The sequence below is a fragment of the Uloborus diversus genome, chromosome 1, assembly GCF_026930045.1.
Source record: "Uloborus diversus isolate 005 chromosome 1, Udiv.v.3.1, whole genome shotgun sequence".
NCBI lineage: Eukaryota > Metazoa > Arthropoda > Arachnida > Araneae > Uloboridae > Uloborus > Uloborus diversus.
In genome coordinates, this window is record NC_072731.1 from 111,408,500 (window position 1) to 111,431,277 (window position 22,778).

Sequence of the window (22,778 nt, forward strand, 5' to 3'; positions counted from 1 at the left end):
TTGCCAAGACGAGAATAGTTCACGCGGCGAGCGAGCAATCAACACTGAACGAAAATACGAATTCGAATAATACTTTGAACTCTGTAGGCTGCAGTGTACCCATCGATACATTAAGTTAATTGTTAGTTTTAATTGTTTCATAAAACAATTAAAGAAATTAATTGCAATTATTTCAATTGTGAAAAGCGATTAACGTACATTAATCCAATTAAATTAATTGCAAAGTACAATTTATAGTTTAATTGCAATTGATTTAATTGCAATTAATTTAATTGCAATAACTTTTTTAATCAATTAACAAGTCAATTGAAAAAATAATTGATTAATGCCCAACACTGATACAAGGTATCCCAAAACGATTACCAAAAAGGTAACATTTTTAGTTTCACCAAGAATTCTCAATAATTGAAATTTCCCAAATTAAGTAAGGCAAGTATAATAGGATTGCGGGCGGCTACATTTTTTAAAACCGTTTGAATTTCAAAATCCATATAGAAAAAGTTTTAGACAATGTTCTAACAAAAAAAAAAAAAAAAAAAGTAAATTGATAAATCTTTTTAAACAAGTGAAATTTCATATTTTGGAAATTCTTCAAATTTTATTCTTAAATGTCGCGCTTTCGTTTCTAACTGAATACTATTTCGTTCTTTATACATATTACTATTTTACTTTTAAGGGTAAGGAAGAAGCTCGATTTTGAATCACATCAAAGCTGGGTGTTTTGATTTCTTTCAGTTAAAACAGAAAACGAATGAAAGTAGCAATTGTTTCTCGCAATTATTAAGCTGACCTAGGCAACGCTGGGTATTTTTGTCAGTAATTGCATAAAAAATAACCAAATAAAATTTCATTCATTAATTACTGTATGTTTGTAACAGAGGTCAGTTTCCTTTATAACAATAAGTTTCGAATGCTGTAGAAAACTCTTGACTGACACATAGAAACAAGTCAATGAGCACAAATTAAAAATGAAGGACTCAAATGAAAAAAAAAACTTCAAAACCACGTGTGCTGATGAACCGCTGCTACATAGTTATAGAAACTCACAGCCACTGTCATTAATAAAACAATTTAATTTGCACAGCAATCTAAACTAAATGTGAACCTCATTCAAGACTTGACAAATGAACGCCTCTCGCCTTTCTTTCTTAAAAAGAGTACAGGAAAAAGAGGAGAAAAAAAAAAGTGAAATAACGTTGGATAGTAGCCTAAAAGTTTGCTCATGGTGAAAAAAAAAACCTACGCAACGTTATTTCCGGTGGGACCACAACAGTGAGAGATAGAACACAGATCCCGTCTCTTTTTTCGTGCCACTCTTCTAGAACAAGATTAGCCGGTTGCTGCAAGGATAACAGGCTGCTGGCAGAATGGTAAGACTCTTTAAAACTCTTTAGAACGATTGAATTAAGTGGTAAATTTTGCAGCAGAAGAGCTTATATAATTGATTCCATTAAATTTGAAAGATGGACTTGATGCATTTGAATAAAATTTAAATAATTCAATCAAATGCATTTTCTTTTCTTTTTTTTGAAAAAATGTGGGAAAGAATTTTACACATTCTAATAGGTGTAATAGTTGCTGAAACTATCGTTCAACTTGAATGCAGGGAAATGTATATATTTTTTCAAAAGTCATATAAAATAACTTTGCCTCTTGGGAGTAAAAATGAAATTCTTAACTTCTTTTTACACGCTGATAAATCACCCACAGTTTACGATAGAGGTTTTACCTGTCTTCGTACGTAGAGGTTTTTACCTGACTTTTCTTTACCAGGAAACGTTACATACAGTAATGATCTACTATTATTACAAGAATAAGCCTACCTGGTCCGTCATTTCGAGGGCAATCCTCTCTCCCCCCCCCCCCCCCCCCGATCTCCTGTCCTTCTGTTTTAACATTTTGTGTTTTCAAAAAACTAGATTTCCCATTGCAATAATATTTTTTTGAGTACAAGTAATGTGGAAAACCAAAAAGAATAGAGCTAGAGTAATATTTTTTCTTGTGCTAAACAGATTAAGTTGATGTAAGATGAAATCAAGCAATAACATAAGAACTTCTAAAGTACTGAATTTGGCAAGTTATATGTTACAGAAATGTGAAAACCATAATTTATACATTTTTGCTGCTGAATGCAGCAAGGAGCAGAATTTTGTCTTCTTCCCTTCCCCTCACATTCGTAAGAAATCTAAAAATTAAAGGCTTGTAACTACATTCCCAAAATGTTCAAGGTTTTCTCAAGCACTTGGAAATAAAGTTTTTTTTTTTTTTTCAAACTTTTCAATTTCTCAGAAACGCATGCTGTTTTTCGAGAGTTGAAGGGTGGAGACCCCCAACAAAGCAGGGTCCCTAAGCTATAAGGTTTTCAGCTTCAGCCTATAGGTCAACAATACGTTACCGCTTGCAATAGTACGTTAATACTAGGCAAGTGAGATAGAGGGGTGTGGAGTCAGGAGGAATGCGACAGCTGCATCTATAAGCCGTAGTAAAATGAGAAAAATAAATTTCTAGTCAGTCCAGTAGCTTTAGACTCTCGCTTGACTCTACTCTGCATCTGCACTATCTATTGAACAAGATAGCAATATTTGTTCCTGCTTTATTTCGGCTTATAAATGCAGCTGTCCCACTTCTCCCGCAATCCCGACTCTCCCCTAATCATTGTAATTACTAATACGTAAGTAAATAATAATTTGAAAAAAATAACAGAAAATTATAAAAAAATCACAAAATCAACGTAAAAACATCACATGAAGTATTATCGAAGGAAATGTTTTTTAAGTGGCTACGTAAAAATCTCCCAATTGCGGTCGTATTTGCGCAAACCGTTGCCCGACCTATGTAGCAGGGGTTGGGAATCCCTGTTTCAGAAGACATCTAACTGTCAAATCTTAAAGTAAAAACCAAATTACTCACCCCCCCCCCCCCCCCCGAAAACAAGATCTGGGATTATTCTCCAGGGCCAACGATAGATCGTGTTAGCCTATCGCCAGAAACTAGGGGCCTCGCTTGTGAGCGTGGGGAGGGGGGGGGGGAACAAATCGGAGTAGTATTAGTGCATGGTGAAGGGGGCCTGCTAGCTCTCGACGGGCCCTGTTCGTCCTTGTTTGGCATTTAGAATGAGGCCCCACATTCAACAGAGCATTGAACTTGGCGAAGCTTGTTCTATAAAAGACGTAATAAAAATCGAAAAAAAAAAAGTTTCGAAATTTTTAATACAAGTCAGCACGGAGCCTCCTAGCCTCGGATCCCTGTGCGGCCGCACGGGCTGCATGGCCCTGGAGCCGCCCCTACTCCTGAGTGTATCTCACTGAAGTCGTCGAAATTTGAAGGCACCAAATTTCTAATAAACAGATAAAATTATTTGAAATTTGGTGCATTCAAATTTCGATTGAAAATTTTTTTAAGTAGAAAATACACACTAAAATTAGTGTTTTTTAATCTGTAGAACAAGCTTTACTGTACCAGCAATGGCGGTTTTCCCATGTGTTTAATGTAGCAATTGCGAGGGGCCTTAATGACATAGGAGTCCTAAAGGAGATTGGGGAGCGTAAAATATATTTTTCATAGTTCTGACGGATTCCCAAACACTGTGTACTGAAACTATAAAAACACTTATAAAATTTGGATTATCCTGTTACTAGTGCTACGATCTACGATTTTTCCACGGTGAGGCAAATCTTGAAACTGCCGCCCCTACCTATCTTCCTTCAACTTTTTAAATTGAGTTTCAACGAAAAAACTTAAATAGGGTGAATTTGCCGCCCCCTAGAAGTCGCCGCCCGGGGCAAGAACCCCAGCTTGCTCCCCCCTAGATCCGGCGCTGCCTATTACTACTACTTATTTCATTTGTGTATTTTTAACTTTTTTTTTTTTTTGCTGTAACTAATACTGCATAATTCAAGGAACAAACTAGAAGTTTTCACGATTCGAACATGAATTCATTTTTATGTGGACATTTTTGGAACATAGTTTTTCATCTCTCATTTCTTGTATCGCTTTTTAACCCTCTTAAACATTATTTCCGTCAACGATGTGCCAATTTAAATTATAAGTGTATCTCCTCTCCATACGACGATACATCCTTTTATAACGATAAGGTCCTTTAAGCAGTGGCGTACCTAGTATGGGTGACACCTGGGGCGATAATTTATGGTGTCACCCAGTGGCGTAGCTAAGGGGGGGCGGTGGGGGCGGTCCGCACCGGGCGGCACTTTTCTACGGGCGGCAAATTGACCCTTTTGATGTGAAAAAAAATGCATTTTTCAAATAAGGAAATTATGGTTTCAATCCGTTTCTGCAGGCAAAAAGAAAACCTCTTCTTGAAGCATTCAAAAGGGCAAAATAACTTTTCTGGGGCATAATGGACAAGTTAATTACTCCTGAAGTTTTCAACTGTTCCAAGAAGTGACACCACAAACGAAGAAAAGTGCCGCTCAAGTCATTTCAAAACAAAATTTCCCAGAAAAATAGGCGTGTTTCAACCAGGGCTGTGGAGTCGGAGTCGAAGAGTCGGAGTCGGACTGATTTTGAGGTAAAGGAGTCGGAGTCGGAGTTGTTAGAAAACATGCCGACTCCGACTCCGGGCTTCTTTTTTTCTTTCCCCTTCGCTGACTCTCCTTGCATTTTTTAAAAACTGACTTCCAATTGGTTCGATTACATGTATGATCCAATTGGTTCGATTACATGTATGAAAAGATACTAATGAGAAAATAACTGCCATTATGGCAATCAGCTAGCTTGAGTGCTTACAGAACTTTCTGTAGCCGTCCCCTAGTTTGCTTGCTTTTTAACTTAACTAATAGCAACTGTCAGCAAACGGTTTTGTTGCCTAACATTTTCAAGTAATCACTTACAAATAAAAATAGAAATATAGTGTTTTGTTCGATCTCAGTTGTAAAATAGTAAAAGAAACGTAACAAATTAGTAAGTTGAGGCCCGTAGCTAATGTTGAAACGTTTAAGGGTGAACGGCAAATTCAAAAAAGTTCTGGCGCGAAAGCACGAATCCAAAAGATCCGACGAAATAATCTAATGGTTTTTTATTTATTAAGACTATTTATAAGCTTAATTCTCACTAAAAAGTATGGAACAAAATAAGTGTAAATGATTTCTTGATTACAACACTCAATAATTGCAGTTAATCTTAAAATCTTCATATTAAGGTTAACTCTAAAGCAGCAAATAAAATTTAAATTAAAAATTTTGCGAATGAGAAACATAGGTATAGTAAAAGCTATTCGTACAAATTTGTATACCGCCGCATTTTGTGTAAAATTAGCTCCTGATGTATATGCGCCCTATTTTCGTTGCAATTTTATTGATGAAATATAATTTAAAATATATTCGCGAAAATTTTCAGAATTAAAGTATTTATATTTTTTTTATAAACTCTGAAATTAACTTTGGTTACCATCTACCAGATGGGTGTCACCCGGGGCAAACCACCCCCTCTCAAGAACTTGGATTTAGAAAAAAAGGTTTTTGTTTTCCCTTCAAAAATTAAAAGCACACAATTTGATCAATGTCTATTTGTTAAACATTAAAGGGGAGCAAATTACAGATAATCCTTTTCAAATTTTTTAAAAGGGATTTTTAAGTCATCTCACTTTTTAACTCGTAACTGTTGGAAAATTTGATTTTTAAATTGAATTTCTGACGTTGTATGCGTCTTGGGTTTACAATAAAAAACAAAATGCGAAATTTTCATAAAAAGGAATTAATACTTCAATCTCTGTTTAGAGGTTTTCCCCCTTCCCCTGAAGGGAGAGAGGGAGTTGAAAAAATACAATAAAAAAAAATCCAGAGTCGGAGTCGGAGTTGGAGTCGGAGTCGGGCGTTTCAAAATCCAGGAGTCGGAGTCGGGGTCGGAGTCGGCCATTTTCCTTCCGACTCCGCAGCCCTGGTTTCAACACTCAAATTTATGATTGAAAGCTTGATAATAATAAAAAATTCTCTACCTGACTTGAGCCGCATTTTTCTTTGTTTGTGGTGTCATTTTATTGGAAGAACTGAAAACTGAAGGAATACTTAAATATTCCATTCTGACCCAGAAAAGTTATTTTATCCTTTTGAGTGCATTATGAAACATGTATAGTACATTTTTTTAAAAATTTGTTATTTGGATTGTAGTGGTTACTTCAGAAAGACGAAAACAATGAACTTTTCCAATTTTTGTTATAAGAAAAATCTAATGCAGGGTTTTGTGGGAGTTTCTTGAAAGCTTGCTCGTGAAACAAAAACTTTTCCCCTTTTTTTTACTTCAGAAAAATGGTGACAAGAGTGAGAAAAAGAGGAGGAGGTATAAAATGTTACACGAAACAATTTATTGCTCATCACACTTTATATGTGTCAGAGTTTGCTCTGATTTCCCACTCTTTACAAGAGTTCTCTTCTTCAAACGAAGTATAAGTGATAAAGATAGTTCAGAAATACGTTTTTAGACCTCAATGTTGAAAAATTTCTGGGCAGAGTCCATAATCCTGCTGTTTCCTCTAACGTAGCAAACACAGCCAAAAAATAAAAAACAATATCTTTAACTCTGAAAACTTTCCTGAAAAAACTCCCACCCTCTCTTGTAAAGTCTCAACATCTAGCTTAAAATTACGTTCTTAAAGTTTCGATACATCAATATCAATTTGTAAAAACAGCATTTGAACCCTGACTGTCCTTGGTTTTCTAACGTGATCAAATGTGGCCTAAAATACGTTTTTAGGACTTCAATTTTTAGAATTTTTCTGACAGAGATATTTTAATCACCCTCCCCCTCTCACCTAACGTCTTCAAAGATTAAAACTACGTTTGGAAAATTTCAATTTTGAAAAATTTCCGAGGGAAGAACTTTTCACCCCCTTTCCTAACGTCCGCAAAGATAGCCCAAAATTTTCTTTCTTAAAAATTTGCATGAGTAGGAGAGCTCGCTAACCCTTCCTTCTGATAGATAGTCTAAAATAAACTTCAGCTTTATGAATGATTTTTAGAGGGAAACATCCCTGTGTCCCCCTCTTCGTTCTAATATTATGAAACCAAACCAAACTCTGACGTCAACTACGGAAATTTTTCAGAGAAAAACGCACGACTTCACAACATTTTTTTATGCCATTAGAGAACATCTCAACGTCACCAAAGACAGCATAGAATTGCGTTTTTGAGACTTCGGTGCCGAAAAATTTCCGAAGAAAGAATCGGAACCTTCCCCTTTCAACCAAACCACCAAAGATTACCTTAAAATTGATTTCAATTTTAAAAACATTTCAGTAAGAAACCTCAGCGCCCCTCTCTCTCCTAACGCCTATACAACTGCGTTAAAATAAGCATGAAATTGCGTTGCCAAAGATAGCCTAAAATTGCTATTTCAGAGCTTAAAATTTTCGCATAAAGTTTCCGACCATTCCCGATTTCCATGACTTCTCTTAAGTAGCCTAAGCTACATTTTAAAATTTCGTAAAATTTTCTTTCGTTGCCCATCGATCCCCTAACGTCAACATAAAAACACTAAAAAAGACCAGTTTTGGAAAAAAAATCGGGAGCAAGCCCGACGAGCGCTTTCTAATAACCTTACTAAAATTGCGGGTTTTCGACTTAAATTAAGCAATTTTCTTAAATTAAGCCCTTATAACCCTCCCTTTTTTTTTCTTTTGAAAGTATATAGAAAGTAATTAAGTGTTATTTTTCTTCAATTAAATTTCTAGTTTTAATTAAAAACCTTTGACAGTTTTATGTTTTTGCTATTTCACAAAGAAAGGGCGGCAAATTGAGGTACCGCCCCGGGCGGCAAACACTGTAGCTACGCCACTGGTGTCACCCCCCCCCCCTCCTACAAACGCAAAAAAAAAAAAAAAAAGGAACCATGAAACTCATGCAATTTTCAGAAACAACTACATTTGGGCTAATGTACAATGGGGGGCCCGGGGATTTTCCACCCGAAAACTTTCAAACTTGTGATCTTAAAAATACATTTTAGCTTCATTTAATTCCATTTTGGGTGTCGCCCCTCGGACGAAACCCGGGGCGGACCGCCCGCCCCTCATAATGACGCCACTGCTTTAAGTATTGCTATTATGGAGGCAACTGCTTCCTGAGAGATATGACCCCCCTCCTCACATACCACCTCCACTACACCACTGAATCCGGAAAACTTCCCTTTCCTCCCTGCTCATGTTCTTGTTACGTTGTGTTCAGTTTTGCAGCGTGCGAGAGAAAGTGACCATAGAAAAACTAATAATAACAATGCTTTCGTTTTACGGGAGAATATTTCGGTCATGCCGTTTCCAAGAATGGCACCTCTAGCTAACAACAAAGCAAAAATATAGACGTGCAATAAGCTGTCAAAGACGCCATAGCAAGTGTGTGTGTGGGGGGGGGGGGGTTTCGTTTCTTCGATGTCAATGTAACGTTGCGAAATCCTTTTTTGTCACGTGTCTAACCTTCGTGTAGAATGAAAAATGTTTGCGTCCCATTGCCAAAAAGATGTCGTGTTTCGTGTATTAATAGATCCTAAAGCCGTTGCTCGACATAGAATGAAAATGTGAGGGGGAAAAAAAAGAAACCTGTTAAGTCCATATTCTAACGATAGGGATTTGGTGAAGTGGACACCGAAGCGTCTGCTTCCGTGAGAATTTAGAGGTCCACTTGTTCCTTTGGGAAGAAACAATAAAATAATTTTCTTCGCCAACGTCTCCAAATACAATTTTGTTACGGATTCCAGCAAAATTAATGGAGCAGAAGGGGGGGGGGGACCTTTGTCATAAAGCTAGAGAGAAGATGCGAGGGAGGGCCACCAAACGGAACCCGTTTATTAAATTTTCTAAAACCAACGGCCTGCATAAAAGATTAAAAAATAATTTTATAGGAACAAACTTAGATACTATAAATAAAGCCCTTGAAGGGTTAATAAATAAATCAAATACTACCTTGTAAAACAGAAAAAATAAAATTTTGATTTGCTTTTTGCAATGACATTTTAAAATAAGATTTTTGAGCCGTTCTTCCACTGTACCAAAAATTAAGCTGACAGAGCAATGACAAGGTACTGAAAAAAAAAATAAAGAAAGGAATGTTTACAGGTTTTCTGCGGATGTTAGAATACTATAATTTTTATTTTTCGGGTGCATTGTTTATGAAATATGTATGTTTTGAAAAATCGACAGGTTTTTAAAATGTGATAGCAATTTTATTTTATAAGCACAATTCTTTTTACAGAAAAAATGTGCAATGAGTTTTTAAAAAATTGTCTTTTCTTTTTGAGAAGATTCATTCACAGTTGGCATCGTTCCAATGAATAATTCTGATTTTTTTTCATGAGAGTTATTGTAATAAGACTTTAACCGAGTTTTTGAGTATTGTTGGGTCAAATTTCTAACATTGGTGGCTAAAGAACCCTACCATTTTAAAGCAAAGCTTTGCCATTCGATAAAACTTGCAGTTTTTGATTTAGAAGATTTCTCCTACAGATAAAAATTGGGTTTATCAAATAAAGTCATTATCATATTCTAGCTTACATTCAAAAAACCCGGCAATTTGCCAAAATATAAATACTTTATGAAAAATGCGTCCAAAAAAATAAATAAATAGATAAATAAATAAATAAATAAAATAATAACATTATATCGGAAATAATGTAATTTACATCTACAGAAAATATGTAAATATTCTGCTTTTTTGCAGTGCCTTGCCATTGAGGTGATAGCCAACTTTTTGGTACAGTGAAAGAATAGTGTTGGGAGGAGCAATAAAATATATTTTTTTCGAATATTTCTGAGTGAGTGTGTTTTGAGGTATTCAAATTCAAAAGTCGCGGCAAATGACCTTGAAACCTAAATCTGTAGAAAGAAAAACAAGTAATACATAAATAAAAAGCTCTATTTTTTAGGTTTGCAATGGCCTTTTAATTTTACTACAATTATAGGAGAGAAAATACAGTCATTTGAAAGAACACACCTTTCCTTTTCTCCGCGTATTTTCAGTTTTTTTTACAGGCCTACGTTTTAAGCAGTTTTCAATATAGAAATCTAAACATTAGTAGGATAACTAACCTTGTCTTTTGTGTTCTTCTTGCAAAATTTTATTATAATTGGAAATGGTGAGGTCAAGAAGGCGATTGACCTGACATGGGATTGCTCTTCAGAGGTTTTTGGTTACCGAACGAGCTGATGTGTGCATCACATGACTTCCTTTTACTCCAATTTAATGTCATTTTCTCATTATTTGCAGTTTTAATATGATTCAATAGTTTACTCTCTAAATGTCACCAACAGTGGCCAAATTAAAACCAGATTTAAAAAAAAAAAATTTTTTTATCGCCAAATTTAACAATGATTTCCCCGTAAAAAAATGGCAAAAACCCCCTTTTGAGCATACGAATGCAACCAAAAAGAAAGGTGCACAACTAGACCCCACTAGGAGTCTACGTACCAAATTTCAACTTTCTTGGACATTCCGTTCTTGAGTTATGCGACATACATACACACATACGCACGTACACACAGACAACCGTCACGAGAAAACTCGTTGTAATTAACTCGGGGATCGTCACAATGGATATTTCGGGTGTCTGAACGTTCCTAGGCACATATCCACGTGTGGTCGGGTTGAAAAAAAAACTCAACATTCATTTGGGGGTGATCAAAATGGAAATTAAGACCGATTTTTGGGTGAAAATTTTTTTGTGAATACAATACTTCCTTTTTTGTAAAAGGAAGTAAACAAGATTGCGCAGTCGGGGTTTTCGGGACTAATTCGAAGTATAAAATTACTTCTTAATTTTAGTGAGCATGAAGTTCCGTCCAGATCTAATCACGCCTACTTTTCCTTATGCCAACATCGATTTTCTAGCATCTGGTCAATATTCTCTTAATTAGTTAATTAGCTGACTTCGAATTTTATCAAACATACTTTTTTAACATTTAAAGTTAATCAAATTAAAAGATTTCTAAACACATAAAATGACAAAAAACATAATATATATAAAACACCCGACGAAATAGTGGAATGCATAAAAATCTATGATCGTTTTCAAAAAAAAGAATTTAAAAAAAAAAAAAAAAAATCCGGAAAAAAAAGCACATCAAAGTAAATTCCTTTTTTCAAAAAAAAAAAAAAAAATCGTCCAAGGCGCACTGCACCTTTGTTGAAATGTTTAAGAGGGTAATTTTTAAGCATTTTATTCTAATATTGTACTCATGAACCCGTATTAAAAAACATTCTCGGTACAACGAGGAAAACCAGAAAAATTATTTTGTATAACGTGGAGAATTTATTGCTGTTTATTTATTTATTTTTTTTTGCGAACAATTATTTGCATTTTGTTCGAGATGAATGAGCGAAAATAATTATGTAACCATGAAATAACATCAAATGAATTAAAATACACACACGCAGTATCCAAAATCAGTCTTTAAAACCGTGATTCAAACGCGATGCATGTTGAATTTCGATTAACGTGAGATACAACAGGCATGCTTATTTAGCAGCCTTATTGTTTATTAGTTAGAAAAAGTTTCGGACGGGGATATGACTCGTTTTAAACTTTTCATTGGGTCAATTTCGGAAAGGGTTTCCCAAAGCTCCAACATATAAATATAATCAAACGTTAAGCGCAGTATCTGCAGAATTGACCTTGAGATATTTGAAGAAACGTGCTTTGCTTTCCATACTAACAACAAGAAAATGTTGGAATTAGATGATTTTGTCGTGATTCATTTTCAGTGCAAACCAAATAAGTAAGCTTGAACAATAAAACTAAAGTGCAATAGATGACAAAAATGCAAAATAATGAAAAATTTGCAGATACTTTACCTACTCACGGCAGTAGAATCAAATTTTTTTTTTTTTTATCACAAATGTTTACTGCTTAACATACTAGTTACCCAAAGATTGAGTTTTGAACCAGTCTTGCAAAAGCAACACGAAAACAACTGATAATATTCAGCCGTAGCATGAAGTTTGCATTTGCTAAATTGAAGTTTAGGTCACTCGACGTAACTGTGGGTTCAAATAAGTTTCAAGAAATACACTTACTTCTAGTCGTAAGTGGTTTCACACTATTTCGATTATTGTACAATATCAGTTTTGTTGAATTTATACGGATTTACATTTTCAGTCAACTCTTCTACGAGAAACAGAGCGGAATATGCAACGAGGAAAAATGATTCGTGGCAGCAGTTGAAGGCACCAAAATGGTGGGACCAGATAAAGGCTGGAGTTGGGTGATTGCATTTTCGTGCTGCTTCGCTAGCCTGGTTCTCGCTGGAATTTTCAGGTTTGTGTTTGGTTTAACTTTTAAAGCATAAAATAACAGAATTTTTTAATTAAGTTTTCTTTTTAGTGTAAATGTATTTCAGAAATAGAATAATTTTAACCTCACAAAGCCTTGTTTTTTCACATAAATGCTCGGTACCTAAAAGGGAAAAAACCTATATACGTGTCTAAAACTTTAAGCAGTTGGCACTAAAATTTAATCCTTGTTCCTCTCTAGGATTTATGCTTGCTAATTTCATGCTTGCTTCAGAGAAGCCTTGATTCAAAATTTTCATTATGATTGCTGGTAACATAACTGTTGCAAGGCAACAAAATTTGTAACAATGTATTCTATTTTTTAACATTCAATAGGGAAATTACATGAAATTTGCTGTTTTCCATTCTAACTGAAATAATAATTTTATTTTAGAATTTTAATTTTTCAGCGCTAAATTGTACCTTAAGATTAGGCAAATCAGTTAGTGAAATCCCGGGTCCAGTTGCAGAGATATAAGCAAAACCAGGCCTCTGATTTCCCCGTGACAATCAGGCCAAGTATAATAAAAGTGCTTAAAAATGATGAAATTTTTGAAACGTAATTGCCTGACCATGGATTGTATGGAAAGACAAACATCCGTTTTACAGCCGGAAATGGACAAATCTATTATTTTTTAGCGATGTCAGCTTTTGCAGAAGCAGAGTCTCATTCAAATGAGCGGAACACGCGCATCAAATTTTTACTTTCCCCCCCTTATTCACATAGATTCGTCTTATCTGGACGTTTGAAAATTCCATGCAATACGTGGTTGGACGGTACTTGATTATAATGTATGAATTGCTTGACTTATACTTCTATTGCAACACGGCTTATTAGTCCTGCGCAGGATCTTGTTAGTTGAATCTCCATTCTGCTTCTGCCATATTGTAAACCTTTTCAAAAGACTGAAGCAGCAGCGGCGAAAAATAGTTATGAATGGAAACCTTGAACCACATGGGTTCAAATTTACCCTATTTTGTTCAAACCTCTGTTTATGTCACAATTTTTACGTGGTTAAAAGTGACACTGAATAACAGGATAACTATTAACGATTTTTATATTTGATTATATTAAAACAAAATTATTTTTATAATTATTATTTCATCTTTTTTATTAACTATACAATATTTTAGAAGTTTTTCTGCACTTTTTGACCCGGGACGCAACAAGGAAAGAAACTTACAAGTATAATGCCGTGGGCAAGTAAACGGCAGTATCTGTAGAAATCAGTTATCGAGACGTTTGAAGAAACGCATTTTGGATTCAATACTATAGGCCCTATAGTATTGAATCGTTTGACATTGGAAACTGACATAGTTTTGTGTGTTAAAAAGATCATTCCAGACATTAAAGAAAAAAATGGGTACATAATTCCAAACAAGCTCATGTATCCCACTAATAGAACACAAAAACCAACTTGTATGTATTAAAAGCTGTATGTGTACTCTTCTTTTTTTTTTTTGATAAAAACACAGCAATAAATTAATTTTCTTTACGACCCCCCCTGGACACATCCCGAGACCCCTCGGGAGGTCACGACCCAAAGTTTGAGAACTCTTTCTATATGGAAATGTTGATATTAGACGTGTGTTTTAAACTTTTTTTTTCTGCAGGAACCAAATCAGAAAACTTGTACAATAAATATAACATACAACACATAACAAAAATGCAGAAAAAAAAATGCAGTTACTGCGCTTTAACTGTCCAGATGTGAGTATATGTGAGAATCTGTGCGATTGTGATTTTTTTCTAATTTGAAGCCATTTTGTGAGGTTTTAATACTGTTAAAATGTAATTCTGTGAAACACTGGTTTTAATCAACGCTTCAGTCTTACCAAGCGACCACGTTCTCGTATTTACGGTTCTAGAGTTTGAAAGCGCTGCCTCGAGTGAGTTAAGAAATCAGCCCAAGAGATAAAACATTTCAATTTTGTGCAGACAAGCAGATAGATTGTCGCTTTTATTTTAAAGTATTTTTTTTCAATACCGTTTATAATTTGGTAAGATTACGCTTCAATTTAGCATTTTACTCGCTGCTGTAGAACTCGTGAATTATGGGAACAGTGACTGCAGCGGCAGGCATCTTCCTTTAAATTTTACCACAGGCAATGCCGTCGAGGGTATCGCTAGCCTAATATATAGATAAAAGTATTGGATTTGTGAAAATATTTGGATTTCGACGGATTCGCACGTTTTGAGGTGTGTTGAGTAGGGCTGCGGAGTCGGATTGATTTGGTTTCAAAAGAATCGGAGTTGAGAATTGATGGTTTAAGATTTCAAGAGTCGGAGTCGATCATTTTCCCTCGAAGTTCACAACTCTGCCAGTGCGTGTGGAGTCGGATTGATTTTGGGGTAAAGAAGACGGAATTGGAGTCGAAAGCTCTAAAATTCTCGGAGTCGGAGCTGGAGTCGGTCATTTTTCCTCCGACTCCACAGCCCTGGTGCTGAGTCCATTTTGACCATTTTTGGAAAATGTCTATCAGTCTATACTTGTGTAAACCTAAGGCGCAGCGCTAAAAGGTGGGTTGATGCGGAGAAAAGTCTACGTGTGTGATTGCTTTTTTAAGGCCTCTCTAGTGCAAAACTACTTTTTTTTTTTCAAATTTAATACGCTATCTCTTTAGATATTCAACAATGTTAAATTTAACAAATTATGGGATGGCATATATGAAGATGTACAAAATCCCACATGAGTAACATTCAATTTTGGTATATGCAGAAGAAAATAGTACGCAAAAACTACTGCCTGAAATCGAACAAAATTAGATATTTATGCCCTCCCATGTGAATTGGTGTCGTCAATGAGTTTTTGGTCCATTTTTCACGGGACTGAAGGAATTGGCACCAGGCAATCGACCGTTTTCTCCGTTATGCGGGACTGCGATATCTGAAAAAGTAACTATCTAAAGAAGTAACGGGCGGAACTATGTAAACAAAAATTTTCCACGTTTCGACTTTAAAGAGCACATATGCTGATTCGATTTTAATTCCAATATCTCAAAGAGGGTTTGAGAAGTCGAACGTTTTTTCTCGTTGCTGTGACTGCTAAATATTTGAAGAAGTAATGAACTGATTTAAACAAACAATGGTCCATAGGATAGACTTTCTTTAGAGGGCACAAATCTGACTCAATTTCGGTGCCAATAACTTCAAGAGGGCGGTACACATGATCGGGAAATCAAGACTTTTACAATGAGCTCTTTATCCGGAAGAATTTACAGCGAGTTTTAAGTTTAAATTTGTTTCTTACTATCTGCGTTGCCGGCGTTGAACGGCCTACCTCGAAAATGAAGGTTAAGTCAAGTGACGCGGGGTCAGAGGGTCCTGGGTTCGAACCTCGATGGTCGAAGACCCACCGTCGTCATTAAAGGGGACTGGGCGACGTTAAATATGCTCGTGGTCTCAATGTCCTCCAAGTGAAACGATACCTCTGGGGGTGCTAGTACTAGGTAGCTATTAGCTCCTGGACTAGTTCTAAATTCTCATTAACTGTTCGATCCGGTGATGGTGCTGCCATCTATCGGTATAAAAAATAATGGAGGCAAGGCACTTAGTATGCAGTCCTCGACATAAATACAGTTGTAGTCAGTTGTGACTCTGAATAGGAATAGGAAGTCAAGTGACGCGTGTTCAGCAATCAGACTTCAGCAATTTTTGCTTCTCTTGCATTCAACCGGTTTTGATGTGGAATCGTCCAAGAACGTAAGCCAACAATCGTGAGCAAGACTGTACTTCGTCAATATTAATATTGGATAAATATTTCTTAGCTTACAAAAATCATCTTTCTTTTCAGAACTTCAGGAGTTCTTTTCGTGGCTTTCATCAGTGAGTATCAAGTGACGAGAGAGGAAGCAGCATGGCCAATGGTGGTTTGCATTGCGGTGCTAAATCTGACAGGTAAAATCCTAAAACTGTTCTGTACTTAATGGAAGTTCAATACACCCGTAGTACGGAATTAAGTTTTAAATGATTGATATGATTTTAAATTATTAGCATTTTTCTTAAATTACAACTGAATAAATCCGTCGTGACAAGAGATCAATAAAAAGTTGAAACTCCATGTAGGTGTTTCGGAACTGCACATAACTCTCGCTTCAATGGAAGGAAATAGATCCAAACCCCCAAACATAGAGACCCAGAGGACTTTTTTTTTTGGCCAAAACGCACCTCAAACTTCAACGGAGAGCCGATTTTTTGAACCTGTCGGGACCGTCTTTAGTTCGGATAATTGGGCTGGTAATTTAAGAGACGTTCCTGAATGTGCTAAAACACTTGAAATTAAATTTTTGTTAGCCTAATGTTTTTTTTTAACGCAGCAATGAGCAATTTTTTTTAATTTTATATTTTGTGCTGATTGGTTGGTAGTTTGGAAAAAAAAAATCCTAGTGCAGAATGTTCGCTCACATTTTGTCCAACTTCAATGCCAGTAGCTGATAGAATTCTACTGACTTGACTTCTATTTTCATTCATTTTCTCCAAGCCTCTATTTTCCTACAAACCCCCAGGTGATATATTTCGCGAGGGAATGCGGCATGCCGAATTTTTACTGGGGGGGGGGGGTGCGAGGGTGAGTGGATTCTCCTAGAAACACCTTTCTTTTTACCCGACTGCGTGTGCGCGACGCAAAGGAGGGTAATGTATTTATGAGTCTATGTATGTATTTTTGTTCCTGTGTGGCGTTGTATAGGATAAACCCCTTGGCCAATTTTGATAAATCTTACGTCAATCGATTTGTCTTAATCTTGGGAGTGTCACTAAACACATAACAATAATCAAAATTCATCATATCAACAACCAGTCGCCATGTTGTCAGTTCGGGATCGTGTCGCACGCTACCTGCGTGCTACACAGCGTGTGACAGGCAGCGTGTGATAATGCAGGTAGCGTTTCCACTGCCTGAATTTTTTGTTTACTAAAACTATTAATTCTATTTTCATCTGTAACATGTTGCACATGTTTTTGTCGTTATTCAGGGGACTGACTGAGTTTTGCGAAGACGGCTCTCTTGACGAGCTTTTTTAGTTTTGGGAGAAAGATTTGACTGACGGAACTTTTCCGCGCTGTTAATATAGCTGTGGTTGACTGAAGTTCGCGCATTTTTGCTAAAGGTTAAGCATATGTAGCTTTAAGTCGAGTAAGATCCCTAGAGGGACTAATAATCAAAAATTTAGACCACCGCAAGTTAATTAATAATCCTCACGATATACACTTTCTGAGTAAAGTGACAAGATTACGAAATTTGCCGTCTTATGGTCATAATAACTAAGTCAATGAAAACAATGATTAAATAAAAGCAAAAAACCCGACTGCGTAAAAACCAAAAAAAAAAAAACTAAAAAGAAAAAATATAAGCCCAGTAGTTTAGAATTTTATTAAGTATTACTGAATAACTACTCTATTGAAATAGTTTTATCATCGATACACACCTAAGACAAATCATAAATTCAAAAGCAGAACAGAAGGATCAACAGTCGAGGGCCATTCTTTTTTGACCAGTCAAGGAACTCCGTAAAATTTGAATGGATACTGAATGGGTGAAATTTGAATGGATAAAAAATGACTGTTGATCTTTCTATTTTACTTTTGAATTTATGATTTGTCTTATGTGTGTATCGATTATAAAACTAGTTCTATGGAGTAGTTATTCAGTAATACATAATAAAATTTTTAAACTACTGGGCTTTTATTTTATTTTTCTTTTCTTTTTTTTTTTTTTTTTTTTTCTACGCAGTCGGGATTTTTGTTTTTATTTAATAATTATTTCTAATTTTTTGTTATTGAGTTATTATTATCAAAATTTTCCCTTTTATTATTTTAACATTTGCCTACATTATTAAATAGGTTTCAATCCTATATCTTATGCTTGAGGGGGAAAACCCCCAGTGAACTTTTACTTGGTTCCAAAGTGTACCATTTGGTACCTGGGGTTGAAAGGGGATGGGTACTTTGGGACAGTGAGAAATAATGTGAAAAGATCAATAGTTTAACTACAGTATGAATGGAACTGTTAGTTTCAAGAAAAGATGGATGTTCTTGCACACTTCCCAAAGTGTTTAGATAAAGTCTATGTATTTGCTCGTAACGGACAACCACTTGGATTTGGAGCAAAAGGCAAAAGTTATTAACTAAAACATATCATGTAGATTAAATTAAAATGTTTTAAATACAGTATCTTTCTGTTAAAATATTTTGAATAAAGCTATCTTGTTTTCACCTTCATATGTCTTAAGATACATCATACACTAGAGGACCCGACATCTTTTTTTAGCTACCACATATATAAGCTCTGTTATTTCTGCGATCAATACCTAAATATTAAAAACTTTAATTCATAATGTATACGATTTTTAAAACTCGTTCGTATTCATCTTTATATATTAACTAGAGGACCCGACAGACATTGTTCTGTTCAAACTTTGTAAATTGAAAAGTTAAAAAAATTCAATGAACTATCAAGTGTTTGAACCGTTTCGTTGAAAAAAATAAGTAAAAAGAAAAAGCTTTAAGCTGCTTGGTGTCAAATTGAGTATATTTATTGAAACTTGATCTACCTAATACCCACTGAGCAGTTGTTTTATTAACTATTCCTTCTCCCGTACTTGATGGTTTGTTCTTTCAGCCATACTCAAAGGATAAAAAGCGTCCTAGGATATTAAGTGTAAAAATCTAACTCGTCATTTTGCAGCGGGATTTCCCCCCTCAACAAAAATCCCCGCAGCAACATCCCCCATATGAAAAAGAATAAAACAATCGCAAGGATATCGTTAAAAAAATGATAAAGGTAAAAACAGTCCTCTGAATAATCGAAAATCACTCATCCCTCCCCCCCCCCCTTCCGATGTAAAATAAACACGTTCTTCAAATAAAATGACTAAAATCTCTTTAAAAACAAAAAGCATTTCTTTTCAATTTGAAAATTTTCGCCAAATAAACAAAAAATACAATAAATTACATTAACAGTAGCTTTAAAATATAAACAAATGATCACGCAATTCTGTTGTTTATAGCTACAGTCGCCGCGCCACCACATTACTGTAATCCAGCCGATCAATGCGAGAAGCCGACTCCGACCGATTAGCGGTCCGATCTTTTGAACGAAAACTTTTAAAACTTCATACATTGCCTAATTTGTTCTTTCCACCAAAGAGAAAGATCTTCCATTGCACTGATCTTTTGTGTACAGAAATACCCTATTGTAATTTATCTGGACGAAAATAAAATTTGTGTCATCTTTAAATTCCATCATTTTTCCTTTAACAATGTACTGATTAGTTTGATAATCCTTAAAGTATTCTTGACATTGGTACCAAAACTCAGATGGATTTCAGCCGAGAAACAAATGTTACTAGGTACGGTACTTCCTGATCATTTGGTTAGGTCATACAGGAGATAATATTTCCGATCATTTCCATATTCAGTTAACTTGAAAAACTCATACAAACATCAATATTTAAGAATCGCCGTTGCGATGGTGAAGAAAAGTTATTTTCAATGAAATTGCACACAAACGGAAAGACATTTCAGTTTCTGAATTTCGTGAATGGTGGAAGTCTCGCCATGACAAAGAAGAAACAGGGGAAGAGGAATGCAGTGTCGACCGGTGGCGAGGTGACAGGGAGTAATCCCGACCCTCCGAACCCAGCGCCGGTACTTATCCCCTCGTCTGCTCTCGGACAAGCGGTCCTGAATCCCAAAGCTAACACCTCTTGGGCGGACTTAGTCCCGTCTGAGGATGATGATGATGAAATGAATGTTACCTCCGGGTACGATTCCCCACTTGCATATAGTGATGTTACGACAATCCTTACAACTGCCAAGTATGGAATCTCTGACGATTTTATTCGTCATAGCATTGGCTTTACAGCATGCAAGAAAGTCGAAGTACAACTGTTGAGAATGGCCGAGCATGGTGCTGACCAAGCCGAAGTTGCCGAACGCCTGGTGGAAATCCTGGGTGAGACAGCCTTTTATTCAGCCAGTATGGCCCCCCACCTCCAAACTCAAAAAGATGCTCAGTTGGAATTCTCCCCAGCTAAAAGAACTTGCAAAAGTCCCCCTCCTGCTGCTTCGCCTCTTATTGAGGTCAGCAATCGATTCTCATCTCTGGAAAAACAGGTGGAAGATAACCCCTCCCTCAGTCAGGAGCCCCCTCCCAAACTCCCCCCTATCGTGGTGCAAACACCACAAAATTATGCTGATTTTGTAAAGCATCTCACCCAAAACTGCAAGAATTTCCAAATCAGGAATAGGAGCAATAATGAAAGTGCCATTTTCGTGGATGATCCTACTGCACGTAATAAAGTTATCATGTATTTAAAATCTGTTAACTTTCAATTCTACATTGGTAGACCCTATGGCCAAAAGGTCTTAAAATTTGTAATTAGAGGACTGCACTCAACAACCTTCACTTCTGACCTCCTTGAAGAAGTTACCGCGCAAGGATTTAAAATTAATAAGGTAGCACAGCTTAAAAGAAAGGACAAAACTCCCCAGGTCCAACTCCCCCATTCCAAAGATTCGGTCGCTTTTTCGGACCTAGAAAGTATTCTGAACACAAAAATTTCTGTCGAAAAATATCGTAATCGTAAATCTATTCTGCAATGTTATGCATGCCAGGGGTTTAACCACCTGGCAGAGAATTGCTTCAGGCATGTCAGATGTGTGGTGTGATGCGGTGAAGCACACAACAAAGCAGATTGCCCTAACAGGCAAAATCAGGAAAAATCTTGTTGCTCAAACTGCGGGGAGAATCATGCAGCCTCTTATAGGGGCTGTAAGGACTTCCCAAAGCCCAAGATCAATTTAGGCAACCGGCGCTACTTCAACCGGGATACTGCCCGCGTTGACCCACGCCGCTCTTACTCTAATACCACTCAAGGCATTCCCGCCACTGAAAATGATCCCCATTTCAATAACTACCCTGAACAAAATTTCACCGATTTATTCTCAATTATACAGGAAATCAATAAAGTTTTCAACATCAATAAACTCATCTCCACTCTCAAGTCAATCCTCCCTATTCTAAAAAGCCAAGGCAACTTGTTAGAGAAATTATCTTCCATAGTTCAAGTTTTAAGCAACTTGGACTAATTTGTCTGTTTTTCCTTTCGCATTTTCAAGTACCTTTTTTCACCCCTCTTTCCCATGCATCTGTGTCCCCCTTAATTGTTCTCCCTTGGAGCCGCCAGGATCTCTCGATCGGCTTTCACTTCGGCCAATCACAGCTATGCCTCCCTTCAGGGAAATTTGAACAAAATATAGCACACAAGTGGATGCGGGGCTCCGCCCCAGGTGCCACAAGCATGAACTTTATACTTCCGTGGCATTTGGTTAGGAAAACCCAAAGCACCGATCCAGTCACATGATTCAACTACGACGACAGAACACACGTTTTGCGTGAATCTTCCAGTACTTTACTTTAAAATATATCACGGGACCTAAAATCGTTGCTTTCAAGAAATGAAGGCTTCACTCTCTCTCTCTCTCTCTCTCTCTCTCTATGTTTTATCTATCTTTAATTGACATATAACAGTAGGAAATTTCATTACAAAAAGCAGAGCTGGCTTTCTTATTGTCCTTTGGCAACGGGCTAAATATTTATTTCAGTTATCGCTCAACAATAGGTTAAAATAAATATTAATCATTTGGGAGATGTAACCATCCAATGTTTAAATTAATTAATTAATTAACAAAAACGTTTCCGATTCGATCCATCGCGCTTCGAAACCATGCTTGCGTCAACTTAATTACACATCAAAAATTTGATGAAAATCGGTTAGCCGTTTTAAGCCTTATGGTGGCAAACGTCCGCATAGAAGAATTTTATGTATTAAGATGTATATATCCACTATAGAATTTTAGAATGGCATGTCGTTAAACCAAACATTAAGATTACATATACGAGTACACCAGTATTAAAGAGAAGGCTGTAATGTAATCTCTGCTTTATGGTACCGGCAGTTTGCAACACAATTATTTTGATAACGATAGCGGATTCATATCATTATACGAATCAATGAGATTAGATAATTTATCTGTTTAAGCCACATTGTCTCAGTTTCAGAGTAAAATGAATGAACTCATCTTGTATTTATGTACTGTATACTTCCATTAAAATAAGGTACTTGGCCCAAATATCGTATAATCTTCACCATATTCTTGAAATTATCTTTTCAGAGGCTTCATACAGTGACAAAATATCATTTTTTACCTTATACTGCTTGTTTGTAAACGTATTTCAAATATAACAGCTTTTGTTCCTCGATTTTTTTATAATATGTGCATTTTTTAAATTCTTATGAAAGTATGGTATCGCCTACTTAGGAAATGGTTTAAATTCTGGTCAAAATAGTATTAAAAGTTATTTTACGTGTTTACTTAGCTAAGCCATAATATACATAAGTCAAAATACACATCATCATGTAAACTTGGACACATAAAACACACTCATATATTATTACGTTTACAGACAACAATGAAAAGAAGATTTTATCTATCGGAAGGAATTTTTG

At 36.0% G+C, this 22,778-nt stretch overlaps 1 protein-coding gene across 2 annotated transcripts in view; it reads left to right on the forward strand.

Annotated features, from left to right (window-relative positions):
• The first annotated feature begins 1,261 nt into the window (after positions 1-1,261).
• Positions 1,262-22,778, forward strand: part of LOC129231414 (monocarboxylate transporter 9-like) — a 29,010-nt gene continuing 7,493 nt past the window's right edge. Inside the window, exons 1-3 of one of the 2 annotated variants that reach the window (XM_054865728.1) lie at positions 1,262-1,370; positions 12,094-12,252; positions 16,061-16,164. In XM_054865728.1, coding sequence (XP_054721703.1) covers positions 12,170-12,252; positions 16,061-16,164 — 187 coding nt within the window. In that variant the 5' untranslated portion in view covers positions 1,262-1,370; positions 12,094-12,169. Of the gene's footprint in view, positions 1,371-4,508; positions 4,529-12,093; positions 12,253-16,060; positions 16,165-22,778 lie in introns of those variants that run through there. The other variant, XM_054865736.1, reaches the window with a different exon arrangement.